Source organism: Sus scrofa, chromosome 18 (assembly GCF_000003025.6).
Source record: "Sus scrofa isolate TJ Tabasco breed Duroc chromosome 18, Sscrofa11.1, whole genome shotgun sequence".
Taxonomy (NCBI): domain Eukaryota; kingdom Metazoa; phylum Chordata; class Mammalia; order Artiodactyla; family Suidae; genus Sus; species Sus scrofa.
The window spans coordinates 664,919-688,231 of record NC_010460.4 but is presented as its reverse complement, the minus strand read 5'-3'; the positions used below and the strand labels follow the sequence as shown (position 1 = coordinate 688,231).

Genomic DNA, 23,313 nt, shown 5'->3' with positions numbered 1-23,313 from the left:
AATTGACAAAAATGTCCGTCCGTTAAATTTGATTTTTTCTGTTCCACAGCAACTTGATCACTAAAGTTCCATGAGAAAGCCACTGCTCCTCCTTGATAGAAACGTGCTACGTTCCTAAGTAAGATTTCATTAGATAGAAAGCGGAGACTTTAGTCGATAGCAATGGCAAAATGTAAAAAACCAAATTCAAAAAATTTTGCTTTTAACCATTATATAGTCTTAGAATGAGAAAACCTAGACGGGCAAACTGCATTTCTTTTCTACTACTGGTCACAAGGCAGCTCACTTTACAAACACTACCAGGTATTTCTAAAACCCTGCTTCCTAAGAGGACAGAAACTGACCTAAAATGTTATCCCACGTGAGCTTTTTCAATAACACCTACGTGTAATGATGGGGCAGAGAGGTCCTTCACTACTTAAAACCGATACGGTTTCTGCCCTGTGCAAAGCCATTTCCCCCCCCAGCACGGGTACGCAGGGGGGCCCAGCCCCGCAGGGCACAGCTTGGCACAGTGTGGCTCCCACGTGCTCTGCAAACGGAAGCCAGGCCTCAGGCTGGCTTCCCAGCCAGGGCTTCTGAACAGGGACCACCAGCAACAGGGTCCCTAAAAAATCCTGCCCACTCAACTCCTATACTGAGCAGAACACCCTAAAAAGGGGACCTCGAGTTCCACCCACACTGAAAGCATCGGCAGTTCCCAGTGCCCGGGCTGAAGGGTTAGGGTTAGGGTTAGGGTTAGGGTTCGGGTTCGGGTTCGGGTTAGGGTTGCCAGGCCCGGGAGCTGACAGAAGGCGTGTGGAGCAAGACACAGGCTGGCTCGGCCGGCGCGGGAGGAGCGCCCGCGGCCCCACTCACGCTCGCGTTCTCCTTCCCGCGCTCCTCCTCGTCCTCCCCGCAGGCGCTCAGGGCCCTCCGGATGCAGGCGTTCAGGCAGTGGCGGATCACGTGGATCAGCTTGGCTGAAACCGGGCAGACAAGCCGAGGGTTAACTCGCGGTCTCGCACAGAACGCCCTCAACCCAGGGCAGGCCCCCGGCCCGGGGCGGGCACCTATGTTGGCGCAGGCCGTGTGCTCGTGCGCGTGCTGGTAGAAGCGCCGCGCGGCCGCGCCGTTCATCTGCAGCAGCGCCACGCAGCGCTCGCACCACACCTCCTCGGGCTGGTTCACGGGCAGGAAGGAGCTGAAGACCAGCCCCACCAGGCGCCGCGAGACGGGCAGCGAGTCCGACTCCAGGCGAACCAGGATGTGCTCCATGGGGCAGATTTTCCAAAACTGTGGAGAAAGCGCACGGGCAGAAGCAGAGGATTCGTGAAACACCCTTGAAAACATTTTTGGGAAAAGTTTCGAGAAAATTTTCATTGAAAAGGAACGAATGTTTATGCTCAAGGAAATTCTTCTCAAGTGACCGTACCAGAATCTGTGACTCTTCTGTAGAGAAATTCAAATAAACCCGTATTCTAAAAAGCACTGACATACCAGTCTGCTGGGGTTAATTATCATCCATCAGGACACCAGTGGCCCCTCCAATGACAAGCTCTTAGTTCAGACTTAGAATTATAAAATGTCCTAAAAAACCCATCACTTTGAGCCCATGAAATGTGAAAAGTGAATTTAGACATGTACAAGAGGTGGGCACAGAAAGCCCAGCACCCTCTCCCGTGGGCTGCCTGGGTGCCACCTTCCACACCTGCAAACAATGCCTGGCGCCCCCCCACCCCTCAACAAGGGCAAGCCCTCGGCCCTCCCCAGGGAACCTCCTCGGACCTGCCAGCACCAACTGCGAGCAGCTCCGAGATGAAGTGGGAAGACCCTGTCCCTTGCTCGTCACCCCCTGGGGCTGGGCTGCTAGTCCTGAGCGTGAGCAGCACACCTGTGGGAAACAAGCACCTCCTGCAACGCCCAAGGGCTCTGTGTGACCATGTGCCGTGACGTCACAGGACCTGGCCAGCGGACAAGTGGACCCAGGAGGCAGGTGTGAGCAGCTCAGGCAGGACGAGGCTCCCCGCCACGCCCCGAGCGGAGCCACGTGACAGAAGCACTCTCTCAGTCCCCAGGGCTCATGCCGTCAGGGCCATGCAACAGCCATGCCATCGGCTGAGTGACAGATCCAAACAGGAGCCCAGGCACTCAGGAGAGTGGGTGACTTTCAAGCCTCGAGATCTCTGAAATGACACGCCCAAGGCACAATGCACATCACACACAGCAGCCCGACCCAGGGTGTTCCTGTTGGAAAGGCCAGCTTCTGGGCCCCTGGAGACCAGACCACCGGAACAGGCACTGGGGTCGGCGCTTTCACCAAATACCAAGGCTCCAGGGTTGAAGCTTGCATGGAACACTGCCTGCAAGTCTGTCCTTCGAGAAAACTTCCATGTTAACCTATTTTTCGTTAATTTGCTTTTTTCTAAAATAAAATGCAGAACAATTCTGATGGGTTCTTCAACTACCTGAGGTTTTATTTTATCCAAACATATTACCCACAGGTTGATATTAAGAGGAGACAAGACTGTAAACAAATTGCTAACTGGTGTTTCATTTCTAATGCTAAAAATAACTGCATGAAGCAGTTCCCGTCGGCACAGTGGAAACAAATCAGACTAGGAGCCATGAGGTTGAGGCTTCGATCCCTGGCCTCGCTCGGTGGGTTAAGGATCCAGCACTGCCGTGAGCTATGGTGTAGATCACAGACGAGGCTCGGATCTGATGTTGCTGTGGCTGTGGCTGTGGCCGGCAGCTGTAGCTCCAATTGGATCCCTAGCCTGGGAACCTCCATGTGCTGCAGGTGCAGCCCTAAAAAGACCAAGGGAAAAAAAAAAAAAATTGCATGTTAAGAAAACCAAAAATTTCTTTTTTAATAAACAAGTTTCAATATAAGTAACTGTTGATTTCACCTAAATCTCAGCTATACGATACAAAAAATGTAGAATTTCAAAACAAATGGTAAACAACTTGAAAGTATTAGCACTGACAATGAAAAATATACACAAAAACCTAATTAAGTCGTAACTGCTCCTTGGCCAAAGGACATAATTTTATCTAATCCGTTTTCATTATCTGCCATGTATCAGTCATTTTGTCCAGGGCCTTTGCCACTAAGATGCAGCTTCTGTCCCTCTGGGTGCAGCCCTGCCAGGCTCACAGGGAAAGAAAGGACAGGTACCCCTCACCCCTTCAAAGCAACATGCAGGCCAGGACTGTGCCAACAGAATGCAAGCATGGCTAAGGCACGCAGGCTGCCCGGTCACTCCAGCCTGGTGGATGATCAGACACCCCACCCACCGCTAGCTGCCTCTCCACAGGCCGGTCAGTCTTTGGCCAAGATTTTCAAGGAGCAATAGCTTGTGTGCCCATAACACACCTTCCCAGAGATCTCACAGCTAACTCACTCTCCGCCCTGCTTTTGCAGAGCTGAGGATTAAGATGAAAAAAGCACCGCAGTAAAATATTACACTTCCTTCCTCTGTTCTTGCTACTCCCCCAAACCCCAAAGCACCCCTCCAGGTGCTCCCTGAGACCCCCCAGTTCTCCAGGGTAACCCGTGAAGCACAGAACACCTGCTCTCCCCACTTCCTCACCAGACATAACCTCAATCCCCCTTTGCAAACGATGTCCACTTCAAACAAAACACTAAGCCAAAATTCCCCTTTTAGATGAGAACTGTACATTCAACAACTCCAATCAAAGCTGCAGCCAGAAGTTCCTACTGGAGCTCAGCGGTAACAAACGTGATAGCATCCATGAGGATGCAGGTTCGATCCCTGGCCATGCTCAGTGGGTTAAGGATTCAGCATTGCTGTGAGCTGTGGTGTAGGTCACAGACGCGGCTCAGATCTGAAGTTGCTGTGGCTGTGGTGTAGTCTGGCAGCTACAGCTCCAATTCAACCCCTAGCCCCAGGAACTTCCACATGAAACAGGTGGGGCCCTAAAAAGCAAAAAAAACCCTAAAAACCAAAAAACTCCAGCCAGCTTTTTTGCTGAAATCAACAGGCCAATTCCACACTTTATGTGGAAATGCAAAGGCCTGAAACCACCAAGACCCCCGAAAGAGCAGAGCAGGAGGGCACACAACAGCCTTCCTGCAAAGCTGCAGTGACCTCGGCAGTGTGGCCCTGGCAGAGTCCAAAACCAGAACACACACAAGCAGCTGCTCTTCAACAAAAGTGCCAGGGCAGTGCGACTGGGTATGGCGGACATCATTTGTTTCACGTGGACCATGGAAAATATTCTTTTTTTGGAGTTCCCGTCGTGACGCAGTGGTTAACGAATCCGACTAGGAACTACGAGGTTGCGGGTTCGATCCCTGGCCTTACTCAGTGGGTTGGGGATCCCACGTTGCCGTGAGCTGTGCTGCAGTTGCAGACGCGGCTTGGATCCCGGTTGCTGTGGTTCTGGTGTAGGCAGGTGGCTACAGCTCCAATTACACCCCTAGCCTGGGAACCTCCATATGCATGGAAGCAGCCCGAGAAATGGCAAAAAAGCAGCCCGAGAAAATATTCTTTTTATTCCCATCAAAAAAACCTCACAGTTCAAAGCCCAAAAACCATAAAATAATGCACCTCCTCTGAGCAATAAGGCAGCACCCTGTCCCTAGATATCCAGTCCCCTGACCTCAGAAACTGGGCTCAGGTTCCTGCTTTTACTTCCAGGGCATCTGAGGTGAATCTGAGCAAACACACACGTGTGTTCCCAGTTCTAAGAGCCGGCGGCACCCTTCACCCTCGTCTGCACTTGCTCCTCCACGTCTAACGTAGCATCCTTTCCATGTTCGTGTGCTGCTTTTCATGGCCAGGGGCCGGTATTTCATGGCATGCGCGCACCACAGGGCTGTGTGCTGACCCTACGCTGACCGGTGCGTCAGGCTGTTCCCAAATCCTAGGCCGCAACAAAACAGCATTGGAGGAGTTCCCGTCGTGGCGCAGTGGTTAACGAATCTGACTAGGAACCATGAGGTTGCAGGTTCGATCCCTGGCCTTGCTCAGAGGGTGAAGGATCTGGTGTTGCCGTGAGCTGTGGTGTACGTCGCAGACGAGGCTCGGATCCCGTGTGGCTGTGGCTGTGGCTGTGGTGTAGACCAGTGGCTACAGGCCCGATTAGACCCCTAGCCTGGGAGCCTCCATATGCCGTGGGATTGGCCCTAGAAAAGGCAAAAAGAGCAAAAAACAAAAAAACAAAACAAAACAAAAAAATAGCATTGGAAAGTCGATATCAGAGGAAGGAAATTCAGTGTTATCAAATAACAATGATGTTAAAAACATTAACATTTTTAGCCAAAAGCCGAATAGGACTAGCGTGAAGGGAAAATGCTCTCACTTCAATAGTTGAGATGATGCCAAAATGCACACTCTAATCAACGAATCCCTCCTTGCTTCTGTAAAACCCAGGGGAAAGAGGACCTCGTTTTCAACATTTTTTCTTGTAATATTTTAAGTGCGGATTATGTGCCAAGTCTTTAGATATTCCAACAAAAACTTTCATGCATATGATAAAAACATAATTTAAGGTGGGGGTTGTTTAGTTCCTGTCTGTCAAAAAGAAGCATACACTGACAAAACAAACACAGCGGTATGAACAAGCAACTGGGGGATATACCAGACGTCACTTGGCTTGGAGTGTGGTCCCTGACACTGAGAATTAAAACTGCTTTGTCTTTTCGTGGATGAAAACAGATGCACGTAGCTATTTCATGGCTTAACCAAGAGAACGCCTGCTGACCCACCTTAGCAGCCCTCACGGCCTTAACTTTCAGCAGCATGTCAACAAAAGCCACTCTCACTTTCTCCGAATTGTCATGGAGACAGTATTTTAAGGCCGGCAGAAGTTGTTCTAATAATGGGTGGCTTAGTTTATTATCCAAAATTATCGGCAGACACTGCAAGAAAGGAGAAAGAGCAACAGTTCAAACTCAGAATGTAAACAATGAAAAGTTCAGACCCATCTTTAGTAAAAATACTAGGAAAATAAACAGGCCTACAGACAGTGGCACTTCTCTAAAACTTTCACGTAAAAAGCATACTTGTAATGAATTAACAAGGTTTCCATGCCTGATCATCAGCTCATTCACTGCTTCATTCAAACAAAACCGAAGCCATCACGAAATAATTTTTCGGCGCTTTCTCTGAGCTAAACTTTGAAAGGTTTCCGAGTTCAAAGACCAGAGGATCCTGGTCGGGGGGCTCCAAGGCTGGAGTCCAAGAGTCTTTTTACCTGAACAGCCCACAGATTTGCTGAATTTCCTGACTCGAGGCTGCGGGGAAATGAGGGAAGCAGAGCCCCCTGGGCCTGTCGGACTCGCGCTGCTACACGGCTGTGCCTGCGCCGCAGAGGGGCGCCTGAGGGCCCGGCCCAGGCGCAGACCAGACGCTCACCTGTGAAGAGCTGGCACGCTCCACCACCTTCTCTTTCCAGTTATTAGAAAAAGGGACATCTATTTTTAAGAGACCTTATATGTTAGAGATCACACTGAAATATTTACGGATGAGCTGATACATGTCGTGGGTTTGCTTCCAAGTAATCGTGTGTGGGGGACGACGGATGGGCTACAATGGAACAAGAGGGACTGTGGCCTCAGGGTGGACAAACACTGTTCGTCTGGGCTCCTCTTTATTTTTTTATTTGTTTTTATTTTTTGGTCTTTTCTCCTTTTCTAGGGCTGCTCCCACGGCATATGGAGGTTCCCAGGCTAGGGGTCGAATCGGAGCTGTAGCCACTGGCCTACACCAGAGCCACAGCAACGCGGGATCTGAGCTGAGTCTGCGACCTACACCACAGCTCATGGCAATGCCGGATCCTTGACCCACTGAGCAAGGTCGCAGATCAAACCCGCCACCTCACCGTGGTTCCTAGTTGGATTCGTTTCTGCTGCGCCACAATGGGAACTCCAAATGTTTCTTTCTCTGGATTTCAGAATTATTCTATAGTAATCAGAATGGCCTACAGAATTTTTAAATTGCCTGTATAACTTTAACGCTTACCTTAAAGACAGAACAGCGCACGTCAGCTGAGCTCGCATCAAATGCCAGCTCCCCCGTCACTTTCTTGAGGAGATCAATGAGGATGGTCGGAGGCATCATCTCCCAGTATTTGGAAGTTATTTTACAAACACCAAGGATCCCTGTGGAACGGACCATCGGATAAGGATCTTCTAAAAGGCTCTATAAGTATGAGAGGGAAAAAGGCTTAATCTTAAATCGGTTTGCCTCTTCAAACAAAACTTATTTTTCTGTACTCACAGCATATGGAGGTACATGCGGAAGTGGGGATGGAAGCACACACCAAAGTTCCAAGCCAGGGATTTTATTCAAGCTGCAGCTGCAACCTTTGCCACAGATGCAGCAACGCCAGATCCTCTAGCCCACTGCGCCAGGCTGGGGATGGAACCTGAGCCACGGCCGCTGGATTCTTACCCCACTGCACCCCAGTGGGAACTCCGACTTGTTATCAGTAGTTGTTTTACACGTGGGCAGCCAACGCCTAACAGACGTTTCGAAGCATGGTCACCCCGAGACTCGGGGACCTCCGGTTATTCGTCATCTGCGGAGTCGAGTGCTTTAGGATGCCCCCCACCCCGGACACACGTGGTGCCTGTCCGCCAAACCCGCTGTAGGACTCTGCTGACAGCGGGGCCCCAAACACCAGCCTGCCGTGCTGAGGGACACACAGGGAGACGCCCTTCCCTCGGACAGAGCCTAGGCAGACCCCTCTCACGAGTTTCCAAAATGCTGGGACCCAGGAAACCCAGAATAGAGCAATCCTACGTGTCGCGAATTAATCCAGGCAAAGGCATCAGTGGTTGCTAACAACCCAAGAAGAGACAAGAGGTTCCGCATCCCCCGCAGAAGCCCACCACAGCCGCGAAGAACCGAACACAGGAAACAACGCCACAAAACCGTGCCTCAGTTCAGCTCTATATTTAACCACCCCACAGGAAACTCACGCGCAGAGCAACAAATCAGCGTCAAGCAGGGAAAGGGTCTGTAAACCTCAGACTGTGGCAAGGGAGGACAAGGTGGCTTCCTCAACCACGACCCAAAGCAAACGAAAAAAGGAAAAACAACAGAAGAGAGAGGGAGAGACCGCCGGGGAGGGAACCGGTTGTCCAAGAGATTAAAACATGCACCAGCCAATCACAACACGGATCCCATCTGGACACAGACGCAAACACACCTGGAAAAAAAAGTCACTGAAATGTCACTGAAGAACATGACTGGATAGTGGATGACATCGAGGAACCATGATGTGTCTTATTTCAGTGGTGACAACCAATGGTAGCATTATGCTTTTAAAAGAGCCCCTGTCTTACGGGGACACTTGCCCAGGTGTTTAGAGCTGAGATGCTACAGTGCTCAGATCGGCTTCCAAACAGGGGAGAGGCAACCGAGCGGGCCCGCGTGTCCCCGGGCCTGTGCAGGAGCACAGGGGGCATGTGCCGTGTGTGAAACCCTCGAAGCCAAGGTTTAAAAAAAAAAAATCCTACTCCATAATTAGACCAAAAAAAGAGGCTGATTTGGGGTGTGTAAGCACTTCCTTCCCCTCTTCCTGAGGTCCAACCAAAATGACACAGGAGAGAGAGAGAGCAGAGCGATGCCAGCAACACAGAGGGTCCCCCAGGAAAGAGGGTGGGCGAGGGGCCGCTTCATGGACCGCAGAGCAGGAGGCTGCGGCCTGGACGCTGCTGCGCACACACAGAGCTGACCAGCCGGGACCCAGGGCCAGGACCCCACGGACACGGGTGGTGGAGCTGGAGTAAATAATATTCGGGGAGGTTCGCACAGTAACCCCAAATCCTCCACAAGGAGAGGAGAGGCTGCCACACAGCAGGAAAGACCCCGGCCCCTTGTTCCTCACGCAGAACCCCAGGGGGGGTCCCGTCTGCTGCCCCGTCCGCTGACGCCAAACCATGACCAACGCGCCAGGGGAGGAAGAGGCTACTAAAGACTCAGCCCTGCACAACCAGAGAAGCATCCACGCCAGCCTCCTCGAGGACCCAATCCAGCCTCCTCATCCACCCAATCCAGGCTCCATGGGGCGGAGGGACTCCTGTTTGGGACCATTTTTTTCTGATGGTTAATTTTTTATTTAGGAGATTTTAGATTATTGGGGTTTTTGGGTATAACCACACTGCCTCTCAGATGCTAGGGGCACAGGAATACATATGAGCTGCTTAAAACCACACACAGTGACAAACACCTAGTTGTCCCAAAGGAGACTGAGAGCAAGAGGACGCTGTCAGAGAAGGTACCGACTGGGGAGAGAGCGGACATCCTCAGAGGACGTCAAGATCTGGAACGCCTGCCCTCTGCGCTGCCCAGGGCGGTTACAGGAGGCTGGGCCAGGATGCCCACCAGGCCAAGACAGAGCCAAGAGCGTGAGGAGCTTGGCCCCATGAAATACATACATAGAGTTCTTCAAACTGTTTCTGGATCTCGCTATCCATCTCGACGGCGTTGAAGTTTGGATCCCGAATAGGAAACGCTTCCACGAACAACAAGGCAGCATTGGACCGGACTTCCGAGTTTCTGGCCTGGAGGAGTGAGAGAAGAGTTTGGAAATCCAAAGAGCTGGCATCCAAAGGTTCAGTGTAGAATCCCTAAGGCAATGCCTCCCTCGGCTCAGGGCAGACTCACTGACAAATGCAGCACAACCCTAACATCTAAACTAAGCAAACTTACAAGCCTTTGCTTAAGTGAAGCCGAACACCCAGCTCCACGCTGACAGATTCTGGAAGATGTTCCTGGCTCCCAAGCCCACCTCGTGTCACGAAGAAACAGGGACCATCATGTCCACTTCCAACACCGGGGTCACCTGTGTTAGACAGCCGTCACCTTGTCCCCCAGTCACCAGCAGGACGTTCAGCCCAGCTCTGCAGACCCCTCACCTCTGCCCGTTTCCTGAGAACGACCACCTTCCTTTCGACTGTGTAGTTGGCACTAAACCTGTTCAGAGTCTCAGTTTAAGAAATACTCTTGGAGTTCCCGTCGTGGCTCAGCAGAAATGAATCTGACTAGCATCCGTGAGGACGCGGGTTCAATCCCTGGCCTCGTTCAGTGGGTTAAGGATCTGGCGTTGCTGCGAGCTGTGGTGTGGGTCACAGACTCGACTTGGATCCCACGTTGCTGTGGCTGTGGCTGTGGCTGTGGCTGTGGCGGAAGCCAGTGGCTACAGCTCCGATTCGACCCCTAGCCTGGGAACCTCCATATGCCGCGGGTGCAGCCCTAAAAAGACAAAAAAAAAAAAAAAAAAAAAAGCTCTTAATGAAAGAATCAACTATTCCTCCCAAACCTCGCAACACTCCTAGCCTCGAGTCTTATTTTTCGTCTCTTACTGCAATTCTGATTAGAGAATGTTAAACTCAAAAGCATAATTAGCATTCTAAACACAGAAAGACTAAGAGGTGTACCTTTAATCCTCTCCAGAGGATGGGCTTATACAGTCTGTAAAGCATCTCTTCCACTCCCTGCCGAACTTTCTTCTGGTTATGAAAATAGCTCAGTATCTAAGAGCCGAGAAAAGAAGAAAAGAACGGTAACGGTGGTGTTTCCAAAAAGGCATTAATTACGATCCTACTTTGAGGCAAGAGCAGGGAGCCTGGGCTGCGCGTGCACTCACAAACCCCAGCGATCCTCCCGGGAACCATGAGGAGAGACCCACGCCGGCACTAAATAAAGGAATCTCTGATGGAAACAAAGACCGCTGGCCATGGGCCATCAGAGGGTTGGGATCCGGCCTCTACTCTTCTACCAAGAGCCATCAAATCTCATGAAAAGTCACTTTCACCCCTGACCTTCAGGGTAAAATGGCTAAGAGCCAGCCTAAGTGGTTTAGCCCATGGTGGTTCTAAGATGCACTGGCTACAATCACATTTGTTCTAAGAACCTATATTGGGCATCAAAAACGGCAAATACAGTCAGCCCTCCACAGCCACAGGTTCTGCATCTGTGGATTCAAACAAGCAAGGATAAAAAATACTTGGAGAAATAACAATTCCAGAAAATTCCAAAGCAAAACTTGAATTTGCTGCTTGCTGGCAACTATTTACATAACATTTGCATGGTATTTACAACTGTTTGCACAACATTCACTCTGTATTATGAGTAATCTAGACGCGATTTAAAGTGCACAGGAAGATGTATAAGGCACGGGAGCATCTGTGGATTTGGTACCCAGCCCCCACATATTCCGCAGGGCAAATATACCTAAAATGGGTGTCACTGCCTAGTGACCCTTCCAGTAGAAACCTGATCACACTTCAAGTCCTGCCCCAAACTCGTGGGTAATCAGAACATTGCTCTTTTAGCTTCCATCCCTTCATTTTTTTTTTTTTTTTTCTCCTTTTTCAGCCACACCCTTGGCATAGGGAAGGTCCCAGGCCAGGAATCAAACCTGAGCTGGAGTCGAGCCGAGACCTGTGTCCCAGTGACGGCAATACTGGATCCTTAACCCACGCACCAGGCCAGGGACCAAACCACCAACACCACAGAAGACCAGCTGGATCACTAACCCACTGCGTCACAGCGGGAACTCCCCATTCTTTTCTATCCCCTTTTCAACCAGCCAGAATCTTCCCGACCTATTCAGACTCCTGTCCCCAACAACAATGAATGTTGCCTGTCTTCTTCAATTCACAGCTGTTGGGACTAAAATTATACTAGTGAAAAAAGGAAAAATTAAAAAAAATTAAACAGGCTACAAAACAATAGACTACACTTTGAGTGAACTTGAATTACCTTTGCCACAAAAGAATTACAGTCTGGAAGTTCCCACTGTGGCACAATGGGATCGGGGGTGTCTCAGGAGACCTGGGATGCAGGTTTGATTCCCGGCCTGGCACAGAGGGCTAAGGATCCGGCGTCGATGCAGCTGTGGTGTAGGTTGCAAACGCAGCTTGGATCTGATCCCTGGCCTGGGAATTGCTACTCAGCAGGGCAGCCAGAAAAGGGGTGAGGGGAAAGAACTACTGTTTGGGGACTGTTTTTTTCCGATGGCTAATTTTTCATTTAGGAGATTCAGACTATTAGGTTTGCGTGTGTGCTATGTTGCTTTGGTGTCAATGGTATTGTACCTGTTTCATAGAAAGCGTTTTAGGAGTTCCCACTGTGGCTCAGCAGGAACAAACCTGACTAGGATCCATGAGGACGCAGGTTCAATTCCTGGCCTCGATCAGTAGATTAAGGATCTGGTGTTGCCGTGAGCTGTGGTGTAGGTCGCAGATGTGGCTCAGATCCCGTGTAGCTGTGGCTGTGGTCTAGGTCAGCAGCTACAGCTCTGATTCAACCCCTACCTGGGAACAGGCGTAGCACTAAAAAGAGTAATAAAAAAAGAAAAAAAGAGGAGTTCCCGTCGTGGCGCAGTGGTCAACGAATCCGACGAGGAACCATGAGGTTGCAGGTTCGGTCCCTGCCCTTGCTCAGTGGGTTAACAATCCGGTGTGGCCGTGAGCTGTGGTGTAGGTTGCAGACGCGGCTCGGATCCCGCGTTGCTGTGGCTCTGGCGTAGGCCGGCGGCTGCAGCTGCGATTGGACCCCTAGCCTGGGAACCTCACGGGAGCAGCCCAAGAAATAGCAAAAAAAAAAAAAAAAAAAAAAAAGAAAGCTTTTTAATCAATTTTATTGAGATACAATTCACATACCTTAAGTCACTCTTTCAAAGTGTTTAATTCAGTGAATTTTAGTATATTCAGAGTCATGCAACCATTACTACAACCTAATTTTAGAAGGTTTTGTTTGTTTTTAAGGCTGTACCTGCAGCATATGGAAGTTCCCAGGCTAGGGGTCAAATCAGAGCTGCAGCCGCTGGCCTACACCACAGCCACAGCCATGCTGGAGTCAGAACAGCATCTGTGACCTACCCTGCAGCCTGCCCCAACGCCAGATCCTCAACCCACTGAGCGAGGCCGGGAACTGAATGCGCACCCTCAGGGACACTATGTTGGGTTCTTAACCCACTGAGCCACAACAGGAACTCCTAATTTTAGAAGATTTTCATCAATAATATAGGGATTTTTTTTAACTTTCTAATGACTTCTAAGGTATTTCCTGAAACGTCTTCCAACATATCCAAAAAAACAACTTACCGTGTAAATTTGCTATTTATCAAAAAAAAAAAGGATTTGAGGAAGAAGCTATAACGTAATTACTTGGGGTCCAGGAATACATTTTGTTTGAAAGTATAATGTAATATTCTGCCTTTCAATTCTTTCTTGCATTTCTCCATAAAATTGAACCAACGAGGATACCTATACTTCTAACATCTTAATTACTCACACTACCACGACAGAAAATCAGATATGAAAAAAGCCTTTTATTACCTGTTACCAAGAGTGAAGTGACCATGTCACAACTTTGTACAGTTTCACATGACGTCACTCCACACGACTGAACAGAATCTGACACACCAACTAGCACGTGTGCAGTGAGGGGCCCAGACGGACCTGCATCTTAATGGACCCCTTGGGACTCTGTTGGGGGGCGGGGGGCGCTGGGATATACTGATCTCTGTTTCCTTTCTCTTTGGATAATGTAGAGCACATCATCAAAGACATAAAAGAAATGTTTTTTATCTACTCAAGCTTACATAATTAGTATATTTACATCCTACAAATAATAATTTCACTCTACCAAAAAGCACAGAGGCAGTCTTCAGCCCCTTAACTTTTTGACACACCATGGCCAAAACTGACAGAAAGCCAAGGAGGCATCACCCGGGGATGAGGACACGGACCAGCGCAACACAGCAGACCGTCCAGTCCCTGCTGCAGGATCACTCGGAGTTTCAAATTCCTACCCGGGTATTAATGACGCTGATAGCAGACCTCTCTCTGTTTAGTCAGACCACGTAAAACATGAGGATAAAATCCATATCCCATTTCTGAAACTGTTTTTAAAAATAAAATGACATCAAGAGAAACCACCAAAACATTTATTCAATTTGGTGTGCAGAATACCAAAACGGAAATGTAATGTATGAGAATAGATAATAAAAAGAATCTCGGAGTTCCCATCGTGGTGCAGTGGTTAACGAATCCGACTAGGAACCACGAGGTTGCGGGTTCGGTCCCTGGCCTTGCTCAGTGGGTTAAGGATCCGGTGTTGCCGTGACCTGTGGTGGTGGTCGCAGACACGGCTCGGATCCTGCGTTGCTGTGGCTCTGGCGTAGGCCGGCGGCTACAGCTCCAATGAGACCCCTAGCCTGGGAACCTCCATATGCCGCAGGTGCAGCCCTGGAAATACAAAAAAAGACCAAAAAAAATAATAATAATAATTTAAAAAGTAATAATAATAAAAAAAGAATCTCAACCTCTTTTTTTGAAAAACGTGATAGTGGCAGTTAGGAAGTGATGATTCTGGACATTTTCATGTCAAAGATTTAATTAAGGTTGCTTGGATAAAGTTGTGATATCCTAACAGTAGCCGTCTGCTTTTCCAATCGACACTTGGGTTGCAGGGTAAAACTCCCAGATCCCAACCCCCAGGGTCTGAGAAAGCCCTTTAACGGAGGCCTGCGAAAGCTTAGCAAAATTTCACAAAAACAGTGATCTAAAAACCAAAAGATGAGACATGACTTTCAAAAGTGCTGAGAGTGTCTGGCTCACCTCGCGCACCCTGGCGTGCACTGGAGACCTCCGGTGAAGATGGACCCCGTGGTACATGAAGTCCTGGATGCAGCTGTTTTCGATGGCCTGGAGTGACAGCCCAAGGCAAGAACTTGGGGTGTGCGCGTTCCCACAGACGGCAGGACAGGAAGGGCAGGAGTTGGAGTGCAAAGGACAGTCCGACCTGTTCACTCTCTATCTCGTGAGGGGAAAAGCCTGGGTCCTCCCATCAGCTGTCCTACTCTAAGTCTACGCCTCTTAGAATTCCTTCCATCGTCACAGACCGAGGAGAACCTTTATTTCAGGAAATAGGGCATCTGTGCCAAACGGCAGGGCAAGCTCTCCCCCGCCACTGGAGTCAAGTGTAAGCCAGACAGGGCTCGGAGACCGTGTGGGGGCTGGCGGCACCCTCTCTGAGTCGTGGTGAAAATCTCGGGGGACAGAACTGACAGCAAACAAGGCGGGGGCCGCAGTTCCAAACTGACCAAAAGGCAGCCCCTCCAGGGCTGCCCCAGAGAGGCAGGGCCAAGGTGGAGTGTGAGCAGCCCCTGGGTCCAGCCGGGACCCTCAAGGTCTGGTCTGTTAGCTGTGCTCTGCCCCCAGACCCGGGATTCCATGGCTTCAGAGAAGGATAGAAAGAAAACTTGCTACTAGTATTTAGTGCTTCTCCATTAACGTGGAAAACATTTCCTTCGCCTGAAGCTGTTCCGGTGGGAACCACGCTGCCTGACACGTGATGCCAGGACATACACAGCACCAGAGTCCAGTGTCTGGGCGGCAAGAGCTGACCCCGGAGAGCTAACTAAAAGAACATGGACACCTTGCAACTGACCCAGGTTTGCCAACCCATCAGTGGCAGAGAGTTTTCTTAAAGAGGGAAGAATGCTCTAAGAACCTTAAAAATGACATAACAAGCAAATCGCCACCGGCGGTCTTGTTGGATCCTGATTCCAAAAAAAACTATAAAAAGACATTTTTGCAACACGGCAGAGAAATTTAAATAGGACCTAGTTATTTTTTTAAATACTCAGGAATTCCTGTTAACTTTGGTAAGTATGATGATGGCCCTGCATAACCATACTTCCTAGAGATGCATACGGAAGTATACAGAAATGAAAAGTCAGAGTTCCCGTCATGGCGCAGCAGAAACGTATCGGACTAGGAACCACAAGGTTGTGGGTTCGATCCCTGGCCTCGCTCACTGGGTTAAGGATCCTACGTTGCTGTGAGCTGTGGTGTAGGTCGCAGATGTGGCTCGGATCCTGCATTGCTGTGGCTCTGGTGTAGGCCGGGGGCTACAGCTCCGATTGGAGCTCTGGCCTGGGAACCTCCATATGCCATGGGAACGGCCCTAAAAAGACAAAAGACAAAAAAAAAAAAAAAAAAAAAAAAAAAAGAAAGAAATGAAAAGTCACAACTGGAATTGCTTTAAAAACTTGAAGGCACATGAGAGAGAAGGTAGTGAAACTGTGGGAGCACCAGAGCAGTGACTCTGGCCCCAGCAGAGGTAATGCCAGGTCCTTAACCAGCTGAGCCACCAGGGAGCTCTACCAGCGCCTACTTTTTAAAGCACTATTGGAGAACAAGTGCATGCAGTAACAAAGATTGCAAAAAATGTATAACAATGCCCCGGTTCTGCCATTTCCTTTTTCTCCACCAAATTATACACTATAAAACTACTCTAGAAGTTGTCAGCAGGGGAACAGAAGTGACAAGCTTTTGTTGAATAGACACTAACATCAGTGGTTAACCCCCACCCCCACCCCCCGCAAACCGAACCCAAGCTTAAGCTGAGCAGGAGAGCAGGGCAGACAGCAGTAAATCCCAAACGTGGGGCAGGCTAACCGCCCCTCTGCTTCCCCCCACCCACCCGGCAGGGCTCGCCTCCCCAGGACTAAGGGCTCTTTTCTGACTCGGGTGAAGATTTCACTCTTAGAAGGAAAAGACACATCTAAGAACTTAGTATGAGGAGAAACATAAGGGACATCAGACAAAGACACTTTCTTTGGGTTTGTTTCCAAGAGGCTGTGAATAGTCAACTGACTGTGAATTACACGGCCAGAACGTAGGTGTTAAGAGTCAGTGAAGCTCAGCCACCCTCAAACGTCTTTAAATTCTCAAATGATTTCACGGACGAGGTGGCCTGAGTCTCCAGAGGGACATCATGCAGCAAACAGAACACCAACCACAAATACAACTGTAAACTTTCTCATGGCCACATTAAAAACAGAAAAAAAGAAAAAGGCAAACTTATTTTAATCGTGTATTTGGTTTAGCCTGATATGTCCAACACACTATCATTTCAACAGGCAATCGATATTCTTTTCAAACATCCATGAGACAGTTCGCATTCTTCTTTTTCCACACTGTCTTCCAAATCTGATGAGTTGCTTACATTTATAGCCCATTTATTTCACTTTGGACTGGCCACGGCTCAGATGCCTAGCAGCCACACGTGGCCAGACATTACAGGTCTAGAGCTGCCAAAACGACTGGGGCAAAAGTCTAGATTCTACTCAAACTGCACATTGCAGTGAGTCAGGGGCCTCTCGAGGCTGGGTTCACGCAGGAACGTGACCGCAGTGAGAGTGGAGGTCACCGCGCCTCTGTCACATGGACGCTCATCGTGAGCTCTGGCGTGACGGACAAGTACTAGCACAGGTGTCAAATGGCCCTACTATGGCTACTTCCTTCGTAACTGTAACACAATAAAAATGCGTTAATATTTCATAAAACAAGAAGGAAATACCTCCAATATTTTCCCTGAAGCCTTTTTCCAAGCTCTGAAATAAATTTCTGCGATGTGTACCATCAAAGATCTAGTTTAAAAAAAAAAAAATTAAAAAATGTAAATGCAAGTTCAAAGAATTATATACATTTTTTTTCCTGGCCACACCCACAGTATATGGAAGTTCCCCGGCCAGGAACCAAATCCAAGCTGGAGCTGTGACCTATGCCACAGCTGCAGCAATGACGGATCCTTAACCCACTGCACCGGGCTGGGGATCAAACTGACGCCTCCACAGAGACAAGCCAGATCATTAACCCATTATGCCACAGCGGGAACCCTAAAGAATCATAAAAAGTTTGGAGAAAGAGAACTTAAATATCCAACTCTTTCTTCCTTCTCAGTCATGGCTTCCCCAAAACTTTACTATTTCTTGAGAAACTGAGGGGTAAGCCCAGAACCAAATTCTTACGTAAGAAATGTTAAAACAGAAATACATTTTTTGACTTGGAGTCATTTTATACTTTCGGGACTAACTTCGTCAGGTAGAGCGATCCCTGAAATACCAGTGGTGACTCAGTATCATCATCAGGAAACCTGTTCAACTGAAATATTCTACAAATGAGGGCACAGAAGAAGGCCTCTGGTAAACAGTCAGAGATCCAGAATCAAATCCCAACACTAGAGTCACACAGCAGCCCGACGGGAAATTCAGCGACCAGGGCCCCCTTAAGAATTTGAGGATTTGGTTTAAAAATGCAGACTTCAGAGTTCCTGTCATGGCTCAGTGGTGAATGAATCCGACTAGGAACCATGAAGCTGTGGGTTCCATCCCTGGCCTTGCTCAGTGGGTTAAGGATCCGGCGTTGCCGTGAGATGTGGTGTAGGTCGCAGATGCGGCTCGGATCTGGCGTTGCCGTGGCTGTGGCTGTGGCTGGCGGCTACAGCTCCAATGAGACCCCTAGCCTGGGAACCTCCATATGTCACAGGTGCAGCCTTAAAAAAAATAAAAATTAAAATTAAAATTAAATAAAAAAATGCAGACTTCCTGAGCCCCAGAGCAGATTAAGTATTTGGCCCTGAACCCGGCGAACAGCTCCAGCAGCTTCCAGGCCCCAGAGGCTGGGAGCACAGCGAGCGTGCTTCCTAGACCCTCCCCAAAGGACTCTTCCAGCAACCACACAGCTCAGGCCACGGGACGATATCCAAAGATATCAGAAGTGCTAGTGACGTGGGCTTTTCTGGGAGGGAGGCTGAGATTTAACTGTTTACCTGAGATCTGACTATTTAAAGAACTACCACAAAGTTAAATCTTTTCTTTTTTTTTTTTCTGTCTTTTTAGGGTGGCACCCCCAGCATATGCAAGTTCCCAGGCTAGGGGTCGAATCCAAACTGCAGCTGCCTGCCTACACCACAGTCACAGCAATGTCAGATCCAAGCTGCATCCGTGACCTACACCACAGCTCATGGCAACGTGATCCTTAACCCACTGAGCAAGGCCAGGGGTCGAACCTGCATCCTCATGGATACTAGTTGGGTTCTTAAACCACTGACCACAACAAGAACTCCATTTTTTTTTTCTTTCACAAAGTAAAATCTTAATTTCATTGTCACAACTGAAAAGAAAAATGTCTCCAATAGCAAGGAAAAAAAATACCCAGTGATACAATAGTACATAAAAAAGAATGACTTAAGAGATAATTTCTAAAGCTTCTAATACATTAATATGATTTAAAAGTCAGGTTAAATAGAAACTTTCAAAATCATACTAAGTACAAAGTTTTAATTACCTCTAATACTTACTTTTGTAATCCCTGTAATTGGTTTTTAATGGTCCCATGGATCATTTTAATAAAATTTATATTCCAATTGAAGAGAGAACTAAGAAATCTTCTCCCCTATGAAAAAAAAAACACAGGATAGAATGTGAAACTTACAACCCAATAAGAAGTTCCCAGTAACTAAAAATAAACAACTGTTTGGAAGTGTATGACTTCCCTTGTGGCTCATAACGTAACTACACGGCGTTGCTCCTACAGTGGCTGCGGCTCGACCGCTGGCTTGGCAACTTCCTTGGGCCGCAAGCGCGGCCACTTGTTTAAAAAAAAAAAAAAAGTGTAATAACACTGGAGTCTGCTCTTCTCAACAGGGAAGCATCCCTGGCTACACCCTTCAGGGGGGCGGTCCTATGTGGGGCCGGTGGCGGGAACCTTGGAGGGACGGAACTGGGCAGCATGGGGTGGGGGGGTGGGGGAGGCTCCCCTTCGAGGGTGTAACAGCAGACACCAGTGAGCTGCCTCCCTGCACCCCCACAGGGCAGCCCCGACACCCACCACGCTGCAGGCAGGCAAGTTAAATGACCCACAGGCGCTCCCCTCCGGCTCTGTCATGCAGTCTACATCAAATAAAATCAAAGGGTGCTTGAAATCTGGCATTTTGGAGGGGGGAACGGAGCTGAACATCAATCACTTCCTCTTTCACAAAAGACAACCTGAGGATTTGTGCAGCTAAGCGGCTAAGTTTGGAGCAGTTCCCTGGTGGTCTAAGGGTTAGGATTCAGCACCATCCCTGCTGTGGCCTGGGTTCGATCCCTGGTCTGAGAAGTGAGATTCGCACATCAAGCTGCTGCATGTGTACTGTGGCCAAAAAATAAATTAAAAAAAAAGAGAGAGAGGCTAAGTATTTGCCAAGAGAGATTTTCAAATACATACAGTGCCCATATGTGACATACGTTATAAAGGTCACACACGTCGCATAGTATTCTTTAATTGATATGCAGAGAATGAGACTACGTATACGAATCTGAAAAGCAAAAGCATCACATTCAGTCTTGCAGGTGCATAAAATACATGTGCCCAGAACTGTCCCAGGACGGCGCACCTCCTCTCACCGCTTACCCACACACTGTGGCGTCTGGAACCCTACAGAAACGTACATGCTTTGATACAAAGCGCAGGGTAACCATGCTTGCAACAGGCAAGTTTTTTTTAAAAAGCATTTACTGGAAGTAACTTGTGAATAGCATATAGGAGAGATTTATCATTTACCCAGAAGAACTAGACACTGACTTACCAAGGTAATGACTGATGGGGAAACTAAGTTTAGTTACCTTAAATTCAAAAGATCACATCAATTTTCTTTTTCTCTTTTTCTCTGAATTTTACTAGGGCCGCTCCTGCAGCATATGGAGGTTCCCAGGCTAGGGGTTGAATCGGAGTTGTAGCCACGGGCCTGCACCACAGCCACATCAACGCGGGATCCGAGCCGCATCTGCGACCTACACCACAGCTCACAGCAATGCTGGATCCTTAACCCTCTGAGCAAGGCCAGGGATTGAACCCACAACCTCATCGTTCCTAGTCGGATTCGTTAACCACTGAGCCACGACGGGAACTCCAGCACATCAATTTTAAAAAGAGTTTGAACACACACGTATATCTATCTATACTTGCACATATATGCCTAAGTCAAACAAGCCTAATTCAACTGCTATACATAAGTCAATACAAATAAAGCATATTTGTCAGAATCCACTCTTAACTTCTCTGCTCCCCCAAACTTCACACCAATCTCGGGATGCTTAGGGCAGAGGCCACGCGTCCAGGGTCTTTCCCACAAAGAGCAAGAGCAGCACCAGCCAAAGAGCAACACCAGCCAAAGCAGAGCACTTCCTGCCCAGCAGGCGCTAAAGGTTCTACGCCCTGAGTGCCCCTCACAGGCATCCTGGGAGGGGCAACTGTGGTTCCTGTTTTCTGAAAAGAGACACTCAGGTTGAAAGGCACCTGGATACGTGGACAAACAGGGATCGAACACAGCACTTCGGACCCCTGAGAGCTGCAGGTCCTGGCCAGAGGGGCCAGTAATCAGATATGGCCCTCTCCTTGCTGGCAGAGACGGTGCTGGGAAGTGGGCAGAGTGGGGTCAATGCTTCCCTCCCCCCCACCCCTGAGCACATTCTTCTTTCAGGGTCCCTCTTCCTCTGCGAGGTCTTTCCCCACCTCCTTCAGGGAGGGGTGACGACGGCCTTCTGCCTCCAATCATGTCTGCTAGGCCCCAAGCAACCAGACGCAAGACTGGATTCTATAATAAAAACAATGCTCAGGAGTTCCCGTCGTGGCGCAGTGGTTCACGAATCCGACTGGGAACCATGAGGTTGCAGGTTCGATCCCTGGCCCCGCTCAGGGGGTTAAGCATCTGGTGTAGCCGTCAGCTGTGGTGCAGACAAGGCTCGGATCCCGAGTTGGTGTGGCTCTGGCGTAGGCCTGCAGCTGCATCTCCGATTCAGCCCCTAGCCTGGGAACCTCCATATGCCGCAGGAGTGGCCCAAGAAATGGCAAAAAGACAAAAAACAAAACAAAACAAAACAAAAACAATGCTCACTGCATCTCCAGCATGGAAATATAATCCATCTAAATTGACTACAGAAAACTCCTAAGACAACAGAGCAGCATGTCCAAGAGAACCAGGCAGGAGTTCCCGTCGTGGCGCAGTGGTTAACGAATCCGACTAGGGACCATGAGGTTGCGGGTTCGGTCCCTGGCCTTGCTCAGTGGGTTAACGATCCGGCGTTGCCATGAGCTGTGGTGTAGGTTGCAGACTCATCTCGGATCCCGCGTTGCTGTGGCTCTGGCGTAGGCTGGTGACTACAGCTCCTATTCGACCCCTAGCCTGGGAACCTCCATATGCCGCGGGAGCGGCCCAAAGAAATGGCAAAAAGACAAAAAAAAAAAAAAAAAAAGAACCAGGCAAACCACTCTAATTTTTAATTCTCCAGTAGCCACATTCATTCAAGTAAAAAATATTAATTTTATAACATATTTATGTAATCTGCTATATCCAAAATATTATCACTTAAATGTTAATAAAGATGTAAAAACTATGTAGCATTCTTTTTCCATATGAAGTTTTAAAGTCGTGTGTATTTTACACTCAAGGCCACAACGGAACTGGCCACATTTCATGTGCTCGGCAGCCACGTAAGAGTGACCACAAGTGGACAGTGTCTCTCTTTGGATTTACTGGATCGAGAGAAAAAGGCAACCAAGAGTGCTGTGTGATGTCAGTTTTGAGTTACATGCCAGTTGAACTGGAGTTGGGGCAAAGGGTCCGATCTGATCCATGCGGAAGTGCTTTCTCAACCTTACTTTTAATCACTCTTAATGTGAAATGTAATCATGGCTCCCCCAGGAGTCACACAGCCACCTGCCACCGTCTGGTTTAATGAGAAACACACAATGACTTGTAAAAGGTTTGCTTAATGCTGCCATGCAGTCAAAATGAACTGCAACAGGGAGTTCCCATTATGGCTCAGAGCTAATGAACCTGACTAGTATCCATGAGGACACGGGTTTGATATCTGGCCTCGCTCAGTGGGTTAAGGATCCCGCGTTGCCATGACTGTGGTGTAGGCCGGCAACTACAACTCTGATTCGACCCCTAGCTTGGGAACTTCCATTGCTATGGGTGCAGCCCTAAAAAAGCCAAAAAAAAAAAAAAAAAATGAACCGCAATAAATCTAATAGCTCTTGATAGCTACACTCTTTCATTAAAACATTGCGCACAATGCCATCAGCAAACACTCGAACTTAGGAAAAACGTCCATTAAAAAGCAGTTCATGGGAGTTCCTGCTACGGCGCACCACAGGCTGTGGTGCAAATTGTGACTGCAGTTTGGATTCGATCCCTGGCCTGGGGACTTCCATGTGCCAGGGGTGCAGAGGTGTGGCCAGAAATGAAAGAAAGAAAGAGAAGGAGAGAGAAAGAAAAGGAAAGAAGGAAAGAAAGAAAGAAAAAAGAGAAAGAAGGAAGGAAAGAAAGAAGGCAAGAAAGAGAAGGAAGGAGGGAAGGAAGGAAGGAAGGAAGGAAGGAAGGAAGGAAGGAAGGAAGAAAGAAAGAAAGAAAGAAAGAAAGAAAGAAAGAAAGAAAGAAAGAAAAGAAAAAGAAAGGAAAGAAAGAGAAAGAAAGAAATTTACACACACACCAAATAAGAAAAAGCATT

The 23,313-nt window shown here is 48.6% G+C and overlaps 1 protein-coding gene across 6 annotated transcripts in view; it reads right to left on the bottom strand.

The window, feature by feature from the left end:
- NCAPG2 (non-SMC condensin II complex subunit G2) overlaps nucleotides 1-23,313 on the bottom strand; it is a 60,644-nt gene that overhangs the window by 25,594 nt on the left and 11,737 nt on the right. For 3 of the 6 annotated variants that reach the window (XR_002340266.1, XR_002340268.1, XM_021078677.1), the window contains exons 7-15: nucleotides 19,119-19,213; nucleotides 17,337-17,406; nucleotides 14,588-14,674; nucleotides 10,397-10,492; nucleotides 9,395-9,520; nucleotides 6,972-7,151; nucleotides 5,717-5,869; nucleotides 1,053-1,275; nucleotides 859-962 (exon numbers count right to left, since the gene is read on the bottom strand). Coding sequence is in view for 2 of the 6 variants with exons in the window: in XM_021078677.1 (XP_020934336.1) it covers nucleotides 859-962; nucleotides 1,053-1,275; nucleotides 5,717-5,869; nucleotides 6,972-7,151; nucleotides 9,395-9,520; nucleotides 10,397-10,492; nucleotides 14,588-14,674; nucleotides 17,337-17,406; nucleotides 19,119-19,213 (1,134 nt within the window). In the remaining 4 variants the exon portion in view is untranslated. The remainder of the gene's footprint in view (nucleotides 1-858; nucleotides 963-1,052; nucleotides 1,276-5,716; nucleotides 5,870-6,971; nucleotides 7,152-9,394; nucleotides 9,521-10,396; nucleotides 10,493-14,587; nucleotides 14,675-17,336; nucleotides 17,407-19,118; nucleotides 19,214-23,313) is intronic. The other 3 variants (XR_002340267.1, XR_002340269.1, XM_021078678.1) reach the window with 1 other exon arrangement.